The 21,615-nt window shown below is 27.5% G+C and overlaps 1 protein-coding gene across 4 annotated transcripts; it reads left to right on the plus strand.

The window, feature by feature from the left end:
- Nucleotides 1–7,244: 7,244 nt before the first annotated feature.
- Nucleotides 7,245–21,100, plus strand: LOC149880080 (ammonium transporter Rh type A-like). 4 transcript variants are annotated; one of them, XR_016446135.1, is made up of 11 exons: nucleotides 7,245–7,379; nucleotides 8,730–8,893; nucleotides 9,195–9,411; nucleotides 12,836–13,128; nucleotides 14,675–14,844; nucleotides 15,021–15,158; nucleotides 18,684–18,791; nucleotides 19,605–19,741; nucleotides 20,135–20,250; nucleotides 20,432–20,499; nucleotides 20,585–21,100. XR_016446135.1 is itself a non-coding variant. In XM_090070101.1 (10 exons), exons 2-10 carry the CDS (start codon nucleotides 8,758–8,760, stop codon nucleotides 20,642–20,644), a joined length of 1,335 nt encoding a protein of 444 aa, XP_089926227.1. In that variant the 5' UTR covers nucleotides 7,245–7,379; nucleotides 8,730–8,757; the 3' UTR covers nucleotides 20,645–21,100. The 4 variants fall into 4 exon arrangements, 2 of the variants coding, with proteins under 2 accessions (XP_089926227.1, XP_089926228.1); XM_090070101.1 differs by lacking the exon at nucleotides 18,684–18,791; XR_016446136.1 differs by lacking the exons at nucleotides 7,245–7,379; nucleotides 8,730–8,893; nucleotides 9,195–9,411 and adding an exon at nucleotides 11,572–12,181.
- The last annotated feature ends 515 nt before the right edge of the window (nucleotides 21,101–21,615 follow it).

A 21,615-nucleotide genomic window follows, 5' to 3' on the forward strand; every position in this document is an offset into this window, starting at 1 on the left:
TACAAATAACACATTCCATAAATTAAAGCAATTTTTAAGGCTATAATTATAGCTTACAGTTTTAAAATAAGATTTTTATCATTTTTGTATCTTTGTAATACGTATCATTTCTTTGATCTTTGTTTATGTATTGCTGTAATTGGTCATAAGTTCAATCCTGAAGTTAAAATTAAAGGAAAATATGGCGGAGGAAGTTTTATAATATCTTTAAATGTTTATTTTATTTCAAAATAAAAATAAGAGCAGATTTCATCATTAATGTGTGCTTTCGTTTAATTATTTCATGTTTTCCATGAAATTTTTATGATTTTATCATCTGCTTAAATTCCATAAGCTGAGATACATTTAAAACTACCTATACTAATATCATGTTTATGGAAACATGAAAATGTTGTTGTACTCTGAGTCTTCTTATTTGTGCTGAATTCTTCCTTTACGTTTTACACTATTAATTTCTTTAACGTTTTATTACTATTAAAAAAAACTGTAATTATCATTACCGTTTTTGAAGTTAATGGTGATAACAGTTTTTTTTTTCTTTAGGTCTGGGTTTGATTAAATAAGGGTTATTGCTAAAATTTAATAAAAAAAACACATTGATGTTATTAAAAACGTTTGATAAAATTGGCAAAAACAAACAAAAATTATTTAAATTTTTTTAATTTTGCTGCTATTTAAAACGACCCAAAATATTTCATATCTATTTGTAAAAATATTTCATCTCTATTTATAAAAATACTTCATCTCCATTAACAAAACTTAAAAAGATTGAAAGCTTGTTTTTGTTTTTGTTTGAAAGGTTGAAAATAAAAAAACTCCAGGTTTTTTTAGTTTAAAATCGAACAGTAAAAAGAGCTCAGTTTTCTTGGTAAATACAAGGCTGATATAGTCCCAAAAGGTACGGGGGAAAATATTCTGTTGGTGATGTAACGTTGGTTAGTGTTTGACGTTGTTAAAATTCAAATTTCTTTCTTTGATCCTTCAAGCTACATTATTGATTAGCTTTTAAAGCCGGTGTGTTTATATTCAGTGTACATGTTGCCATAATTATTATACTTGTTGAAGCATCCATAAAACTTTAAAAACCAAAATATCTTCTTGCGATCTTAAAAGTAATAATATACTTTTGTTGTAGCAAACAAGGATGCATCAGCTTTTTTCAGACACATTTGTTTTTTTATTTTGAATTTGTTTGTAGACAAAGGTTTTTTATCTTCAAATTTCTTTCTATTTTCTAAATATAATTATAGCTTAATAGTTTACCATTGATTCATAAGTTCAGAGCTGAATTTGTTACGCCCAGTGTTACTTCTAACAATAGGTAAAAGAAGAGAAGCTAATTGATTTGAAAGGGCCGGTCAACTAGAATAAAATATATCTAGAAATTTTACGGCTGTATTAGCTACCCTATCTTCATCACTAGATATTGAGTATAGGTAGTTTTTATAAAAATAAGCATCTGAAATTAGCTTGCTATGTCAAAATGTCGAGTCAAAGTTTCAGAATTGTACCAAGATCATAATGTACGTATTAAAATTCGAACAACATTTTTTAGGTCGGTTTAAGGTACAGAATTAGTAGTAATTTATCTTTGTAATGTTAAAACTTAAGTATATTAGATTTAAGTTGATTTTTCTTAAAATGAGTGCTAGTAAAGAGTAATGAATTCGGTATGGTATACCTATTATTATTCATACCTAGAGGTAATTATTATCACAGTCTAATTTACTATTTTCAGCCTCATTCTATGCCAAATCTAAGAACTTCGAAAATATGATTTTTCAAATGAACTTTCAAATTTATACATAAATTCTTAACAGTTAATAATGGTTTTAAACAAGTGTAATGCATGAAGAATCAACTTTCTTTAAATGAAATCGTTGAAATTATTTCTGCAATTTGTGAAGAGGAGAACATAAATGTGAAAACAAGATTACGAAGTTAAGATTAGAAAGTTTGGTAAAAGTTGTTTCATCGTTGAAAAAAGTTATTTCATCGTTGAATGTAATTTGGTGGCTGAGTGCTGATGTTAACCCACACTTATTGGATAACGCAGACGCATTGCTTCCCTCTTAAGCTTTATTTGTTTGCTTTTCTAACATAAAAAATATCACAGTCCATAAAGATTATAGATTGGATTTAAAAATGCTTTTCCTAATATTTTAAGAAGTTTTAACGGTTGCCGAAAAGTGCTGTGATTAAAGGAAGCTTAATTGATTTCTGATTTGAAATAATTTCTTAGTTTAATGCTACCGAATCTCTTCGAAAATAAGTCATCTTTTAAAGGTCTTATGCTATCTAATGAGTGGATAAAATCTTTAAAATCCTATTTAGAATATGCGGATCATGGATTGAGCATGATTTGATTTGAATGTCAGTGTCTCTTTCCAGTGCAACTTAAAATGCGAATTTTCCTTTTATTTTTTAATTTATTTTTGTTATATCAAGAATATTCAGTGTCTTTTTTTACCACTTTCAATTTCAGTTTTATTTATTGGAAACTAATCGAGCCCCTTTCGGAAAGGGAGGAACAACAGTCAAAAACATAAACCAATGTATCGTCGACAGATACAATAGTTTGAGATCAATGGGGAAATTTAGCTTTGTCATTTTAAAATCTTTCTTTTTTTCATCGAAACACAAAAATGTTTTCTTACATACATACATACATACATACATACATACATACATACATACATACATACATACATACATACATACATACATACATACATACATACATACATACATACATACATACATACATACATACATACATACATACATACATACATACATACATACATACATACATACATACATACATACATACATACATACATACATACATACATACATACATACATACATACATACATACATACATACATACATACATACATACATACATACATACATACATACATACATACATACATACATACATACATACATACATACATACATACATACATACATACATACATACATACATACATACATACATACATACATACATACATACATACATACATACATACATACATACATACATACATACATACATACATACATACATACATACATACATACATACATACATACATACATACATACATACATACATACATACATACATACATACATACATACATACATAAATTGATTACTTTATAAAGTCAACGCCCTAAATATTATCTCTCTTGTATATTTATCTTAAATTTTAATCGTGATTTCTCTTAAAATAAGAATTTTTCTAAGTAACTCTTATTACATTTTTAAGTTGGACTTCGCAAATTTACTGAAACCAGTTTTTGTTTTTAGAATTATTTTTAAGACCTGCATTGTTTCATTTGATTTTTTTAAAATATTTTTACACTATTTTTACATAATTCTTTTGGCTTTAAACATTTTTGGTAAACACCATGATTATTTAGCCTTCGTAAACTGTTTTGGTCAGTGCTTGAAATAAGGAAAGGGAGTGTTAATATTGGATTTATTAGCAACCTTGTTTTTTCAAAATATTGCTGTTTTGTAAAATTTCGGCCATGCGTAAAATACTTCATTAAAAGAAAGAAAAAAACCAACTGTTCATAAATATTTGAAATAATCCTTTTATTTAATCTTTTAGGTTAGTAGTTGTTAATAAATGATTGTTTCATAATATTTACAGTCCCTTCTGAATAGCTTGTGTGTTTTGCAAATATCGACTCGCTTTGCTAACAGTTAATGGTTATTCATTTAGAGTATCAACTTTCGATTAAGCTTTAACGGTTCGCGAACAGTTCGAACTGCTCTAAAGATATATGATATGCAATTTTAATTATGTAACATAGACAGAACCTAGAGTGGTATTTTTTGATAGTAGCAAAATTAATACTACAAAAAGTGGTAAACGAGCATGTTGTTCAGTTTTCAAGGTTATGCAATCAATTGTAAGATAAAAATATCTAGTTTATTTTACCATCAGCGTTTGGTTTTTCCGTTAATACCGAATAATAACGAATATAGCTTAACCTCACTATTAGTCTTTTGGAATAAGTTGAATTTAAAAAAACCTATGCAATTTGACACGCAACTTTATAAGATACCATAACCACAACTTTGATTCAACTTTTGAAAATATTGTGTAATAGTTCTATTTTTTTAAATCAGTTTTTCATTCATTAAATTTATTTTTTATACAAACCAATTAAACTCAAGGCATAAAAATGTCAAAAAATTTTTCCCTTTCAAATTATAAAAAGCTTTACATAAATAAACCTCCAAAAGTTCGATTTACCTTAAAAGATTGATATAGAAGCCATTTAATCAATACTATTTCTTATCATTCATTATTATTTGTAATCGTAATTTGAAATTCGTAAATGTTCGTTAGTAATGGAAAACTTAAACGCCGGTGGAGGAGAGCTTATTGTTAGTGGATTAGAACATTTTTTGCCGGGTGGAATTTTTTTTTATAGGATATGTTTAGAAAAAGACTTAGCTTTATAGATTGTAGAGGTTAGTAAAGCACATTGGTAATGAGAAAAAAAATGACAAATACAAAGAGAAGGAAAAATGGTAATTGCAAGAGTAAGAAGTTTAGTACGCTACAAAAAAACTTAACTTTATTATATGTTGTTAGAACATCAAATTTACCAAACAAAAAACTTATCAAATGAGAGACTATTCGATTTATCATCAATTATAGAGGGGGGGCAGTCAAAATTTCAAGTGTGTTTTTAAACTTTGTCAAAATACTTTACGTAAAACTGTTCGGCAAGTTATCAGAATAAATCTATTTTATAAGCACCTTTGGGTATGTTTCGTGATTTGTTTACATGAATATCATGGAGAAAACAATCAAAATAACTTAAAGTGAAACAAATCCTTTGTTTTTTTAAAACTCCTTTAAATAAATATTGTTCTGTGAATGATTCCTCCGAATAAATATTGACCAATTGTAATTTGTTTACATAATTTACAAAACTTAATTCACAAATAACAAATAACTCACAACGAATCACATTTTACTTAAGAAAAAAACAGTCACAAAAAAAGTTTCTCCATTCTTCGTTTTTTTTTTTTTTTTCTAATTATTGAAGAAATTTTCGATAGACTAGAAATTTTTCATTAAACAAAAAAAAGATGTTTTAACGTAAAGATATTTTAAAGTAAAAATTTTTAAAACATGATTGTCAAGAATAAAAAATCAGTTTAAAAATCAAAAAAAACATTCTCAACAAAAGGCAAAGTCCAAGTTTTTGCACAACAAAGTACACTGAATTTACAGCAAAAAAAGGTTGCAAGTTTTTGCACAACAAAGTACACTGAATTTACAGCAAAAAAAGGTTGCAAGTTTAACTACACTGCAGTAAGAGTACCCTCCTGCACATCCGCACGGTTAAACAATATTTAAATGTTGGAAAGGCCAAAAGAAAAGCTGAATTACGGAGTCATTATCAGGTAAACCCACAACTGAAGCAGAAATATTAAAGGCTCTAGAAAACAATCCCAATACATCGTGAATGCGCTTTGAACTTCTTTTTTACGCCTAACGTAAAAAAGGTATTCAAAGCGCTTTCAGGTTACTGGAATGTCATAAAACTGTCCCAAATAAATTTATGTTTGAACCAAATCTTGCAAAAAATTTAAACTATGTATAATATAAATATCTTATGTGCTAACTCTTAGTTGTGAATATAATATTTAATCTTTGAAACCGCTGTAACGTTCTTGGTATAAAAAGTTTTCGGAATAAAAAAAATATCTCTTTTATGCCATAAAAAAGAAACCAATGAAATTTTTTTTTATTGTTGTTGAGATAAAAGCATCTTTCATCATTTTAATTTTATTTAAATCACTTTGAGTTTATAAGTGTTGAGGAACTGAAATGACATCTCTAATACTATTATTATAATTAATAATCCTCAATCATCTCTCTGTCAGATGTGGGATGCTAATCTAAGAATCCTAGCACCCCAGAGTACTTTTATATTTTATCAATTATTTTTTTCCACTTTTGTTGCTCCTCTTTAGTGCTCTTGGTATTTTCCCCTTGCTGCCCAACCTTCCCTTCTTCTTACTTTCGCTTGTTGCCCTTTGTTACTATATTCAGGTCAGCAACTTTAAAACTTCTGTAAGAGTAAGCTTATGTATAAACCTTCGCCAAAGTTTTGTACTAGTAATGCCACCTGAGAACGGGTTGGCAGAGTTCTATATCATCACTACTATTTAGGTATGTAATTAATGTTGTAAAATAAAAGGTCTTTAAAGCTTTGAAAGTTTTTGTTTTTTTAATGTTTGATAAATAACCTAATTTTGATTTTAAAAGATAAAACTTTCAAACTTTTAATAAAATTGTCAAGAAAATTCTATTCTAAACGAAGGTAAAAAGAGGTGAGTTTAAGATAAGTTATTCTGAGTAACATTGCTAGTTTATACTTATAGTGGGTTTTTTTTCTCGATCAATAAGATTGCTCTCGATTGTTCAGCCAAATAGCATCTACGAGAGTTATCTTATAAAACGAAGGTTAAAATTTTGATAATTTTTTTGTCAAGAAAATGACAAGCGTTTTTGTTTTAAGGTTAGTGGTAGGAAAATATTTCGATGAATTTCGATGATAAATCACTAAATTTACACTAAAAGAGCGTAAAATGAAGATCTAATTGAACATTTTTTAGAAAATGTGACAAAATTTGTCTAAAAATTGTCACTGAATTCATATTTTATTAATTTTGATTAACTTTGAATTTTTGACCGTGATTTAGGGTGACTTTACACATTTAAGGTGACTTAATACAGAGAGGGGGTTTTGACAGAAACCTTGTATGGTGCATTCATAGTAATTTTCATAAAGAGGTTTGTTTTTTTTAATATTGGTTTATCTGTCAATAATTTCTTTAAAAAAAACAACAAGGTATAAACATGTTGATTGTGATATTTAGACATCATACAAATAAACGGTTTTTAAAGTATAAAAAAAGGTATAAATTGACATGCTGTCAAAATTCTTAATGGCTCTCATGCTAAAAGCATTTCAAAATATACAATAGCCAAATATTAATGGCCATTACTTTGTCTTTCCAAAATAGTTTATATGGAAAGTTTAGTGTGCTTCTGTTTGTTTTCAGTAAATATTGTGTTTATATCTTATTTATTGTAAATATTAAACAACTGTTTAAAGTCACCCGAGTATGGGCTGACTTTTTTTGATGACGTTTTTAAAACGGTAAAAAAAAAAAGTTATTTGAAAAATGCTACTTTTTTTTTAAAGTTCACAATTGCCATGACAACATAAGATTATGTGAATCAATTTAGAACCTATTTTCGATCACTTACTGCTTAAATATTCAATACAAAGGGAAAAATCTGAGTAAAGTTACACCAAACCACGGTACTATTTTTTAAAAGCTTATTTTATTCCCAATTTACTCCTAATTTATTCCAAATTACATCCAATTTATTCTTAATTCATTAATTATTAACAATTAATTCCTAATACCACCCAGTAAAAACAATGTTTTGTAATTAAAATAACATCTCTCAAATAATAATAACATTGCTAAACAAGAAATGTACAAGTAAATAGAATGTAGTTACAAAATTAAATATATAATTATTTACTTTTAATTTATAACTACGAAAAAACTAATTTGGAAACCATCTTGGATTACTCATGATTTCTGCTTTTTTGTGGAAATCTTTCGTATCCATCACGAATTTCGTGTCCGTCACGTATTTCGTATCCGTCACGTATTTTGTGTCCGTCACGTATTTCAGAATTTCTCTGTTAGTAAACTCTGATCATTTTTAACTTCTAAAATCGTATTCTACTTTTTTACAAATTATTCGAACTTGAAAATTGTAAAAGTCGAAAATGGATAAAAACCACGAATTTAATAAACCTCGTCGAGATATTTTTCTGCATTTTTGTTTGTTTATAGTAAGAATCAGCTTTCGGTTTTTCCGTTAATAACGAATAAAAACATTTCTCCATTTTTATTTTCTCTTCACATTATAATCAAGTTATGAATTATCCGTCAGTATAACAGAAGCTTTTCTTTTTTCAAGTTGTATATTCCTTATATTTATTTCAACAATAAAATTATTTTTCGTTTCTGTAACATCTTTATATTGTGATTTTCATCTTAATTAAAAATGTGTTAAGAATATGATAAAAAGGGAGACATCAGCTCTACGCAGTTTTACTGCAAGTTACCTGTAATACTCCAAATTATCAAGATTACAGCCACCAATATTGGGTTTGTTAAGAGGTTTTTTTGTTTTGTTTTTGTTTTTGCTTTTTTGTTTTTTGACTGCCTTAGAATTAAATTTCCAAATTGAAATTTAAACTTGTTTGTTAATCAAACAAAAAATCAAACAAAAAAATCTTTGAATAAACTTTAATTAAGGTATATGTGGCAACTTCCATTGCAAATATCTCAATTTCTATCAACTAGTATAGTACGCATTTAAACATATATCTTTTTTTGAATATGTTATGGAAAAATAACACAATTTTTTCTTTACTCACTTTTAATTATTGTACAAAAATGTTTTTTTTCGGCCTTTTTTAATGTCATACAAATCACAACGTGATTTTATTCAAAGTTTCAAACTTTCTCCAGAAATATTTTAAAGCAAAAAAATATTTTTCCGAGACATTAAAAACAACATTTTTTTCATGAAAATTTTTTCTTTTGTTTAATTTGTGCTGAAAAGAGTTTATAAATTGAACTTTTAGGGATAAAAATAGAAATAACAGCTTAAAAATGACGCTAAAAGGAGTCACTTTTCCAGCGGCTGTGCTCACATTTCAGGTGTTGCTTATTGGATTATACGCAGGTTTTGTAGGATACAAGCAATCTGAACCTAAAGAAGATCGAGAGAATGTACTCTTTTACCCACGTGAGTTTAATTATTTTTCTTTAATTTAATTAAATTTCTTTATTTTTATTGTAAAATTTCTGTTTTATTTTTCTAAAAGCATGTTTTATTTTTCTAAAAGCATGTTTTATTTTTCTAAAAGCATGTTTTATTTTTCTAAAAGCATGTTTTATTTTTCTAAAAGCATGTTTTATTTTTCTAAAAGCATGTTTTATTTTTCTAAAAGCATGTTTTATTTTTCTAAAAGCATGTTTTATTTTTCTAAAAGCATGTTTTATTTTTCTAAAAGCATGTTTTATTTTTAAAAGTTTTATTTTTCTAGAGTTTCAAGATATACATGTTATGATAATAATTGGTTTTGGTTTTCTAATGACATTTTTAAAAAAGTATGGCTATGGTGCTGTTTCATATAACTTACTGCTAACTGCAGTGACCATACAGTGGGCAATCCTTGTTAATACATGGATATCGAACCGAATAATGAAACTTAAAGGTCAATATCATGGAAATGTTGAGGACATTACCTTAGGAATAAAAGAGTAAGAAGATTAATTATTATGAATTAATAATATAGCATAGTCATTATAAGCTGAAGAGTAAAATTGTAACTGTGATCATCATTTTCATTATGACCATTATTTTTTAATATGACCATGATTTGCAATCATCATCATCATCATCATCATCATCATCATCATCATCATCATCATCATCATCATCATCATCATCATCATCATCGTCATCGTCATCATCGTCATCATTTTATTGAACTTTACTTTTACAAAAGAAAATGATTTAGTTTTTTGTATTCTTATTAACCTAATTTTTTATCTTAACTGAACTCAGTTCACAAACTTTCGTTGTAAGTCAACATGAGCATCCAAACTAATGTGTCAGAACAACAATTTTCAAAATAAAAAAAAACATTTTTTTCTATCGCCATCTTTCTTTTTTTTTGCCGGTCTCATTAGAAACAACAAAATCTTACGGAATAATTAACATATGCTAAACAATTGCTATATTTAATTATTCCAATTTACCCGGATAACTTTGAGATTATGAGATATTTACTGATAATCTTAAAAACTAGGTTTATTTTGATATTATTGCTTTACTATTTAATTCGGTGTCAAACAACGAATTGAATAATAAAGTAATTTTAAACTGATAAGATTTTGTTGGTCCAACCAATAAATATGATTGGTTAAGAATTTCCATGACAAATGTACTACAGTCAAAATCCAATCAGAGAAGATTTCCGGACAAAATTTTTAAGAGCTAAAGTCCGAAAGACAAGAAATATTGATGAAAGTTTTTTCAAGTTTTATTATTTAAAAAACGAAAAAAAATTAACTTCATGAACTTTGTTACCCTACGAAATTAAGGAAAGACTTACTAGATGTTTTGAATATATTTTTTTTATAGTGTCCACTAATACTTGGTTGACATTCCGTACAGGCGGTGGAAATAAGCAAATTGATAATTTGCAAAGCATAAAATTTTGACAAGTTTTTCAATTTATTGTTATATTGTTGAGACGTGTGTGATCGAAGTTCAAATCTTTTTGGTGTTAATTGACTCTAATACTGCTTTCCATTTTTGACTTAAAAAAGTCCAGATAAAAATGCAAATCCATTTAAAGCAACTTGATTTTATCATAACTTAAGCATGTCATACTTTTTTTTAAGGTCACATCCAGAGTTCTCCATTACAATAAACAAATGGTTTACTTTTCTCGAATGAGCAACCTCATTTTTGACACTTTTTGAGTAACAAATGCCCTAATGAGCATTAATGAGTGTCTTTCGTAATTGCACCATCTTGAGCGTTTGATCAACCGCGAAAAACTATTTAGCAAAAGATTTTAACATAACTCTTTTACACTAATTGAAGACGCAAGTATGTAAAGGTCTGATATAAAAAAAAACAAAGTAGAAATTATGTGGTTAAATTATCTTTGTAACGAAAAATATTTAAGCATAAAACCATCATCCAAAATTTTTATTTGAATTAAAAAACTTTCTACATAGCCGTTGTATAACTAAATCATGGCATCGTTGCCTAACTAGTTTTACCAAACATATTATGTTTTTGAAATCAGTTGGAGTGAGTACTTTGGCATAAAGAAAAAGTATGTTGTATTTTTTATAAAAATTTATAAATATCATTTGAGCTAAGTTCCAAAAGTGTTATATCTATTTCTAGTTTCCCTTAATAACTTTGATTTAAGGGGAGACTTGAGATAAACTATACGTTTTAGCACTTTCTTGTTGATTGAGCACTAAAAAATTTATATTTCACTCGAATATCCTCTTAAGTATCTACGGCGCTACTACACTTTTTCTCCTCACCCCCCCTCCCCTATTTTTATGATCGATTGTGATAGAGAATCTTATGCCAATTAAGAATCGTAAGAAAACTTTTTTCTCAAAATCAATTTAATGTTTGCTAATCTGAAGTTGAAAGTACAAACATATACAACGAATTAGGCACCGGCGCTACTGCAGTTCGGTAATAGTGCGTAAAAAAATGCGTAAATCTCAAATCCTTTACGCATATTTGAAGAATTTTACAGTTATATTAGGATAAATTTAGACTCAATACGCTTTTTTCTGTAAAAAAGCAAAAATAAAAATTTTTTACCAGCTCTGTGTAAACTTCCCTAAAAGTAAAAGTGCGCATTATTTTTACCTCATTTTACGGCAATTATTTTCCTGTCGGTGCGGAAGCGCTGGTGCTCATCAACAGCAAATTGCTAATATTCACCATCTCTTCAGTTTTTTTTTTTGTTTTTTTTTTTGTCTAAAAGTTATCTTTTAAAAGTATTAAGTCGTAATTCTGTTATAAGATAAAAATTTACAAGAATGAATCACATGTTCTGCAAGAGTAACATGTTCTACAGCTCTTCTGTCTGTCTGATTACATTTGAAAAGAGTCTATAATAAATCAAAAAACATTTTTTTATTGAAAAAACCAGGCTGGCAATGTTTTGCTCTTGAAAACAAAAACAACCGTAAAGTTAGTGTTCTGAAGATAGTGAATATTAGCGATTTGATGATATAAAAACATGGGTTTCAAAGTCAATGTCAAGTGCTCCAATCTGAAGTCAAAAGTACTTTCGACTTCAGATTGGAGCACTTGACATGGACTTTGAGACCTATGCTTTTATAAAATTCTCAATCAGCATGAGAAATTTTATTTGAAAGTTATAATGATTCAAAAAATGTATAACTTGAAGAAAAGTTCAAAATAATGGAAAGAAAGAATGAAACATGGATCTAAATTCATGATAAAAGAGAAAGATTACAGGTCTTTGTGATGTGCTTTAGAGAAATTTAAAAAAATAATTACAATTGAATCTGTTAGTTCAAAAAAATTATAAATCTAAACTTGGCCATTTTTTTTATTTTTTACTTTTATATACTATAAAATTGCTTTAAACATGAATAATGAGTTGGAATTAAGAGAAGTACAGTTTATTGAAATAGTTTCATCAATTTGTTCTGTATTTGTATTACATTTGTATTTACACTTTGTATTTGTATTATTTCAGTATCTATTTAACATAAGATAAAATTGATCAAATTTGGACTTGCGCTGTTTTTGAACTCACTGATTTATTTGTATTTATAACATTTTTACAATAAATTTTGTTTAGCATATAATTTAATGATATTGATTATATGCTAAACAAATTTTGGCGTATCTTATCATGAGGCTTACTTTCAATTAAATAACAGGTTTACACATGTATTCCATCAATAACATGCCAGACAGATAAGATTTATCAAAAATGTTTTTTTTTTTTGTTGTTGAAAAACTATCCTTTTTAATGTAAAATATTTTGTTAAAGATTAATGTCTATGCGATATCATTTCAGAGGTTTTTGATATGCAGATTTTGTTTGTACATCCATTAACTTAAAAGGTAATGTGTTGTTATTAACAAAAAATTTTTTTTAAGGATAATTGTTGCTGACACATCATGTACTCCCATTCTGATTACTTTTGGTGCAATTCTTGGCAAAGCAAGCCATCTACAACTGTTATTGGTAGCCATCATTGAATGTGTTATTTTTGCTATTAATAACACCATTATCACTGATGTATTTCAAACAGCAGATGCTGGTGGAACTGTTGCTTTGCATTTGTTTGGAGCTTACTTTGGTTTAGCAGTTTCAGTAGTGTTAAAAAATTATGCTGATCCATTTGGAAAAGAAGCATCTGACCATAACTCTGATATCTTCTCTATGATAGGTAAGTTTGTAAATTTTTAATACTTTGAAATTCTGATTCTTAAAAGTTGATATATCATATCTTCAAATAAATAGAAGATGACTTAAAATTTAACATGAATATACAATTCTATCATCATGGAATCAGTTAGAGGAAATTCTTAAACTAAAAATAGAACTGTTGCTAAAGCAAGGAAATTTTTCTTCTCCGCATGCCACCCAAGATCCTTCTTTATTTAAAAAAAAAGTTTTATATATGTGTGCCATTACTGTGTTTTGTCTGCAGAATAAAGAAAATTTTTAATAAAGATTCAAAAAATTTTAAGTTCTTAAAAGTCTGCAGACTTAAAGCTCATTCAAATGCTTTGGTTTTGTTATTTGACAAGAAATTTCTGTTTTTCCACGCAGTAATTTAACATGTTTATGTTTGTATGTCAGTTGTTTAATATACAATAGGAGATAAGGAGATAAGATATTTATGGGGTTCTAAGAGATAAGAAGATAAATCTTAAGAAAATATTGAAGTTTTGTCATCTAACAGACTCAAAAAGTTGTTGCTTGAAAATAACTTGATAGCCTGCATTAACTCTGCACATAAAAGTTAACAATGTTTAGGCAACATTTTGCAGTTGTCCCTATTTTTTAGAACAGAGTCTTGACAATTATTGTTAAAGTTGTGCAATACATTCCTGGTGTCTCATTGCTTCTAGATGGTAATGAAATAAATTGCCTCTAACATGTTTTTTTTTAAAAAAAAAAACTTTCTGAACACTATAACTAGCTTAGTGGTTTAAACTTTCAAGATCATTGAATATATGGGACAGTCTCTCCAAAATGTAATCTGTGCAATGAGTGGTAACACAGTTAATAAAAATATTTATTTAACTTTAAGCAAGTTTAACTTTTTACAAAACATTCATAATTATAAATATATTATAAATATAAATTCTATTTTTAAAGGTTAAAAAAAATTTATCCAGTAAAAACTATTTTACTGCATAGATTATTAAGCTGTGGTAGGTTAAAGAGTTTCACTCTTAAAAGTTCTCAAAGAGAAAGTTGTGTCTAATAGTAGCATTCTTCAAATGCTAAAAAAAGTTTGGCAAATTTTCTATCAACGTTTAGTGGCATATTTTAAAAGGGGTGTTTGATTTACCCTCATGATTTTATTGCCAGTTTTTCTAATTTTATTTATATTTTTTATTTAACAATAACAATATTTAATAAAGTTTCTGGAAATAACTTTCACAAGCAAAGTTTTTTTTTTTTTTTTTTTTTTGACTAATATTTTTAAAAAATCTTAAGTTAAAAAGAAAATAAATGGTGAAAAAACAAATTATTTGCAATTTATAGCAAAAAAGACTACAGTTGGAAATGTTAAAATTTTTTATGGTACAGCACACATTCAAAAAACTTGCAAATTGGTTTGCAATTAAGTTTTTCTCTTGATGTAACATCTTTATTCACAACTAAAATCTTCATTCACAATAAATTCAGGTGTGGTATAATTTTTCAGTTTTTATTATTAATTTTTTCTTTTAACAATTAAGTTATTGATTTTTGATTAGGCACTTTGTTCTTATGGGTATTTTGGCCAAGTTTTAATGCAGGAACTCTTGGAGATAAACCTTTACAGCAAAATAGAGCAGTTATCAACACATACCTTGCTATAGCTGCAGGAGCTGTTACCTCATTTGCTGTTTCTTCTCTTGTGAACAAATCATATAAATTTAAAATGGTAGTATAGCTTGTATATGTATGAATTTGAAAATTAAATTAAAAGTCATAAAAATATAGTGAAGTAATAATTTTATCAAGTTAACAATAATTTTATAAGTTTTTTTTATGTTTTTTCAAATAATATTACAATCAAGTAAAGTATAATATATATTTACAGAATTATATTGTTTACAGGTTCATATCCAGAATGCAACTTTAGCAGCAGGAGTGGCTGTTGGGATATGTAGTGATCTTTTAATTAGGCCTTGGGGAGCAATGTTAATTGGCTTCATTGGAGCTGCCATATGCGTATTTGGATTTGCTTATCTCACAGTATGTAAATTTGTTTTCTAGTCATAAAGTATAATTTGTTTTCTAGTCATAAAGTATAATTTGTTTTCTAGTCATAAAGTATAAGTGTAGAAACTAGAAAAAAATGTGTTACGCTACTAAGGAAATGAATATTTTTTACTAAGTGTTGCATATTTTAGATTTTTTAGTTTTAGATTTGTAAAGTATTTTTATAAATAAATTTGCTGTGTTGTCAACTGGGGTTTTTAAAATTATAAAAAGATGTACAAAAGGGAATTTAAAAAATCATTTAAAAAATTGTGATTTTGTTTCCCTGCAAACTTTTCCTTTTGTTTTTACGCTTGGTTTTTTTGACTGTTAAAATGTAAAAACAACATCAAAACAAGTGCTAGTTCAATTGTAACTACTGTAATTCTATAGATAAATGAACCTTAAGTAAGATAAGTAAAATTCCAGAGATCATGATAGAAAGAATCACTTAGAGTTTGATTTGGACTGTGGAGGAATTTTCTTAGCAATCAGGTTTCAGATTGATTGATTAAATAAGCAAATAAGGGGATTTGGTTGAACTAAATACCTTAAGGTGAGTTTCCACTCATCCGTTTTTGCTATGGGAAAGGGAAAGGGAAGGGAAAATTAATCACATAAGCGTGCGCAGTTTGTAATTTAATTTTGAAAATTAATCACTGCACATGCTCAATTAATTAATATTCCCATCCCTTTCCCTTTCCCGTAGCAAAAATGGATGAGTGAAAACTCACCTTAAGGTATGGGTGTTTAGTCAGTTATTTTCAGATAAACTCAATAAAACATTTCCAATATTAATTAGAATATCACCAGCTACATTAAAATCAGCAAAGAAGGCTCTTAATAAAGACTCCAGTTACATTTTTGACTATAAACAGTAAGAAAGTTGTTAGATTTATACAAAAAGTTGAAAATCTGTTCAGCAGATCAAGATCATGGCTAAAAAAGTAACACATCTATTGGTGAAAGATGGTGGAAAGGATAAAACGAAGATTGTTTGGTGTTGATGACTGGACTCCGAGTAGATCATTATTCTGTAATTTCTATGCCAGGTGGAAATTATTTGTTTCACTTGCTGAACAATCTATTGAAGAAAAAAAAAAATTAATAATAATACCTATGGATTTTAGCCAGACAGCTTCTAAAAGATAAATCAACAGGAATATGATAAGACACTTTTTGTAAATAGTGAAGATCCAATCCAATATAAAATATAAGATAATATTATCAAGTCTATTTTTTAATTAACACATTGTTTTTAACTTAATATTTATGTTAAGCATCAGCATTTTCTTTTTTTGATAATAAATAAAAACCTTTATATCATTTATTTAAAACAAATCAAGTTTAAAATAATTTATATACATGGACATACAAGTTATAAGGTTCAAGAAGAAAACTTGTGATGTCTTGCATACCTTCTTTTTTTTGTTTCAATATTTTAAGATATTGCACAATACTGCTGTTCAATTAAGTATGTTGAATTTATTTTTCAATAAATGAATGTAATTATCACACTAAAAACTTAATGGTTTTAAATGTATAAAAAAAATCTATTTTAATAAACTTCAGAAAAATCTTAAGACTGATTTAAAAATTTGTACTTTATTTGTTATTGTTCATTATTAAAATGGGGAAATGAAAACACCGATGCTTAATTTACATAATAAAAGTATTTACCATCAAGTCAGAAAGAGGATTTATACAGTATTTGAAGGAGAACAAATATTTAGTAAAGCAACAAACTTTTCAGTTGTAAAAAAAAAATTAAGTTCCTTAAGTTTGAAATTATAGATTGGCAGAGTTCACACTTTTAAATCAGAATTTGTTCAAAAAAACTAAATTAATTTCATTTACAAAAATTAGGAATGGGGATATAAAAAATTTAGATGGTCCAATAATTGAAGTCACACTATTTACTCTGTAAAGTGGCTTAAGATAAAGTAGTTTGTAAATATTGCTGTAAATTTGTTTAAATACTAGTTTTAACATTGCTTTACAGTTCCCATTCAAAATTTTAATTTACATACAAACTAAACAAATTTATTTCATTTATATAGTCTATATCAAATCTTTTGGCAGCTTGCTCTGGTAACAGTGCACAATTGGATCATTCAAAAATAAATGTTATGAATCTGTCTGGAGCAGTGAAAGCATTCTTCAAACAATGCTTTGTAGCATTGATAAATTAGGCAGTTGAGAAGCACTTAAAAAGCTTGTGAAGGGAAATGTGTAATATAAGAGAAAGAAAAAAAAAATCTGAATTTGTAATTCAATTCTTCTTGCTGATCCTGATGTTCTGGAAAGAATAGAAAGATCACACAACAGATTGCCAGATTTTTTCTAACTAATGAAAGGGGTTTACATGCCACAATAAAAAGGAGCTTCTAGAGTCTGAACTTGTAATCAGCTTTAAGGCTAGTCCAGTAATCCCTGACAATAGAAGCTGCTGTGTTACACACTTCCACATTTTGTCATGCAAGACTAGCTCAATGATTTATATGTAGACTTAAACCAAGAAAAAGTCACAACTATTTGGCATCTCTAAGTGTTTACCGTATGAGTTGATTTTTTCATTACAAAAATCAACTGGATTTAGGTATGTAAAAATCAAACCATTGTTGATTTAGACTCTGTCTAATAAAAAAATTTTCTTAAGACTACAAACATGGATTTTATGGTAAGGCTTGCATCTATCAGTGAAGTTGAACTCAACAAAATTGTATACTCATCGGATCTCAAATAAAAAAAAATTGTTAACAGGTAACACTAATCAGAAAAAAAATTGACACATTGAAATTATTTACTTTGTTTTTTTCCCAGACAATATAGAAGCTGCATTTGATGAGTAGGTCAAATGCCTATAACAAGGTATGAAATGGAAAAAATATAAAAAAAATATATAAGAGAATTTGGACCTCATTTATATCATATCTGCAACATAAGACTGCAAATATAAAGTGCAAAAGGAAGGGTTTTAAAAAGCTCTACATTACCTAAAGAAGGATATATAGCAATAAGGTTGCAACAAAACAATATTTAATGACAGTATATATATTTAAAAAAATTAGTTTTATATTTTTGCCAGTTCCATACTGTATCAGCTTATCTAAAATTAATGTCTTTGAAATTAAAGCTCAGAATTTAATCATGCTGAACCATAAACCATTGATTTTAGTAGAAAGCAACAAATTTTGGACACGGAAAGTTTATTTCACAGTGTTATTGACAAAAAAATTTTTATTTATTTATTTATTTATTCTCTCATGTACATCTTTTTATAAATCTAAAAACAAAATGTAAAATTTTCTTTCTAACATTCTTAATCATAAAGAAATTTCTTTAAGAGTTCCTTTTTTGTTATGTATATTTTTTCCAGGTTTTTTACAAAAATAGTTTACTGAGTATAAAACTTGTGGTTTTATTTTTTAAAGAGAAAAAAATTTTAATTAAGTTGTATTTTAAAATTTGTGCACATTAAAAATGTGAATTTTTTAAATTTCTTTAATTTTTTGTTAGATGGCAAGTGCTAGATTGCTACTGCCAATTAATTTTGATCTGCCTACAGCAATAACAATTAACTCTTGATCTGCATGGTCACTAACGTTTACTAATCAACATTACTTGGTACATTCCTTTTTTTCTTTTTGTGTGTTTTTAACCTATCATTTAAAATCTGTTATTTTGTACCCCCTCAATAATCCAATGTTTAAAGCAAAATCAACCATTTAATGAGTTTTCCCAGTTGTACAGGCGTTTTGTGATTGAAAATTTTATCAGCAAACTAATTCTCTATATGGCTGTCAAAGTGGTAGCTGGAAAAGAAAGCATTTTGTTTTAGTTTTTTGATTTTGTCTTTTAAATTCTCTGTTATCCAATTATTAATCACTGTATCCTTTTGAAATTTTGATTGAATGAGCAGGAAAAACATGTTGTAAAATTTTTTTACAAGAAAAATGTGGCATTGATAAGAAGATTTCCTTGGTTTTCTTTGAGAATTGAAAACATGTTTTTTTTATATATATTTTAGTCAATACAAATAACATTACTGAAATTTGTCTTGAAATATTTCTCCGAGTTTAATTTGTTCTATGAGATAATCTAATAATATTTAAAGCAGATAAATGCACATTGCATTGTTTCCTGCACATTTTATAGATTCTTAGATAAATATCCTGCCCATTATATAGATTCTTTTGTAAAGATACAGTATCCTGCAAAGATATATTGTATTTCTTCTCATTACAGTAAGTTTAAATGAAAAGCAAAATATTCAGAAATTTTAAGTCAATCATTCTATACCTATTGCATCTCTAATAACAGTTATATATCTATAATTAAGGATAAAACTATAATTGAGGATAAAACTTTAATTCAAGTTGATGTATTCCACTAAAAAAGATTTTTTCTCATTACTAGCAGATGTGTTCTTGCATTTAGCCTCGTTTAAACCAACTCTCAATCCATGACTCATGTGGTGTTCATAATTTGCATGGCATGCCAGCACTCTTTGGTGGTCTTTGCGGTGTAGTTTGTGCTATTGCTATCCCCCCTGAAAGCTACTTCAACAAAGCTGAGTAAATTGATTCCATTTTGTTTTTTGTTTTTTTTGTTTTATTTTTTATTTTTGCTGCAAATTGAACTTTAGTTCTTATCTGAGTTTATAACTTTTCAAATTGTAACCACGTGACCTGTCAATCTGCGTCTATGTTTCTTTTTTTTTTTTTGTTGTCACTTTCCTTTTTCCTGTTCCTTTTCTTGTTCCTTATTTTCACATCTATTCATAAAAAACAGTTGATATCCTACTACAGGTTAAAAACCTGCCGCCAGCTTATTTCGTAAAATGTTTAAACAAAATCTATACATAATCGGTTTATTTTAAACCGATTTTTTTTATTAACTTTAAAATAAACAACTAAAAAATCCATTCGTCACCCGGTCTTTATATCACTAGCAAAATTTTTTTTTAGCTATAATTCAATTTACTCTGCTGCCCACGAAAGGTCTCGCCTCAAACAAGGAGGTTTCCAATTAGCTGCAATTGTGTTGACATTAGCGATGGCTATTGGAGGTGGTTTGATTACAGGTATACTTTACCTTTTGATTTTACATTTGATTGCCGGCATATTCTCTTTAGGGGATGGGGGGGGGGGGGCGGGTAACTTAAGCTGTGAAATCATATTAAAATCCTGAACTTGCTTAACAGTCAATCTAATAATTTTCATTGACTGTTTATTGTTATTTGATTTTCTTTTTATCGTTTGTAGGCTACATCATATCGTTGGTGCAAAGCTCTTCTGAAGAAAACCGGTTTGACGATGCGGGAGAATTTGAGGTGATTTTAGGAGTCTTGCTGTTGATAAAAATATTGTTTGTACGTTGTTGTTTTTTTTTTAATAAAATTTTTATGGGTTATTCAGGTAACACCGGAGCAATCAACGCAATATGAACGTATAACTGATGATGTTGTGATGACTTGAACATAAGAGAATAAAATTTCTAGCATCAAATGGATCGATGAATGCAAACGATGCAAACGATGCTTAATTCTATTTTTGTGAATTTAGATCTGTGATATACATGGCTTTTAATTTTTTTTTTTTTTCAAAAACTTTTTAACTTTTGTAGAGTTCAAATATTAAAATTTTAAATTTTTTACATAGATATTTTTTACGACATGAATATTTTACGACAAATCTTTTTTTTTACTTGGTGTCTAAAAGGAAAAATAGTTTTATCATTATTAGTAAACAGTGAAATAATACTTTTACGAATATTGTACATATGTATGTATGTATGTATGTATGTATGTATGTATGTATGTATGTATGTATGTATGTATGTATGTATGTATGTATGTATGTATGTATGTATGTATGTAAGCTAGCTAAAATAATCTCACTCCAAAAAAAAATAGGCTAAACCTGACTGCATCATTTACCGTCCAATTTCTATTCTTTCAAATATCAGTAAAACTACGAGAACGTTTTTCGTTATAAATTATACAATTTCCTAAATTGATATCCATGCTTATACACCAACTAATTCGGTTTTCGTAAAAACTCTTATCAAAGAATAAGAGTTGTGTTTATTATCCATTTTAAAGTCGTTTTTAAAAAAACTTTTAATACAGATAGATTCTTTGCCTTATTTTGGAGTAATGGTGGATCAAGATTTTAACAAAAAAAGTGTTGCTTGGTATTATAAAACTATGTTCTTCCGTAATGAATACATGATAATGTTTGTATTATATTGACTACATAATATTCCGCTATCACCCTGAAAATCCTGCTTGTAGATTCTCTACAAACATCTTCAATTACATGAACATAAAAAAAACGTTGTTCAATCGATTGATTCGTGTTCGCTAACTTTTTATCATTTCGAATAACAATCCAGTAATATGGATAAGTGACATTTTGATCTTAACGTATGATTCTCGTGATTTCAA

Source organism: Hydra viridissima, unplaced genomic scaffold (assembly GCF_058129835.1).
Source record: "Hydra viridissima isolate aposymbiotic clone 2 unplaced genomic scaffold, HvirCarnegie_v1 scaffold_13, whole genome shotgun sequence".
NCBI classification, from domain to species: domain Eukaryota; kingdom Metazoa; phylum Cnidaria; class Hydrozoa; order Anthoathecata; family Hydridae; genus Hydra; species Hydra viridissima.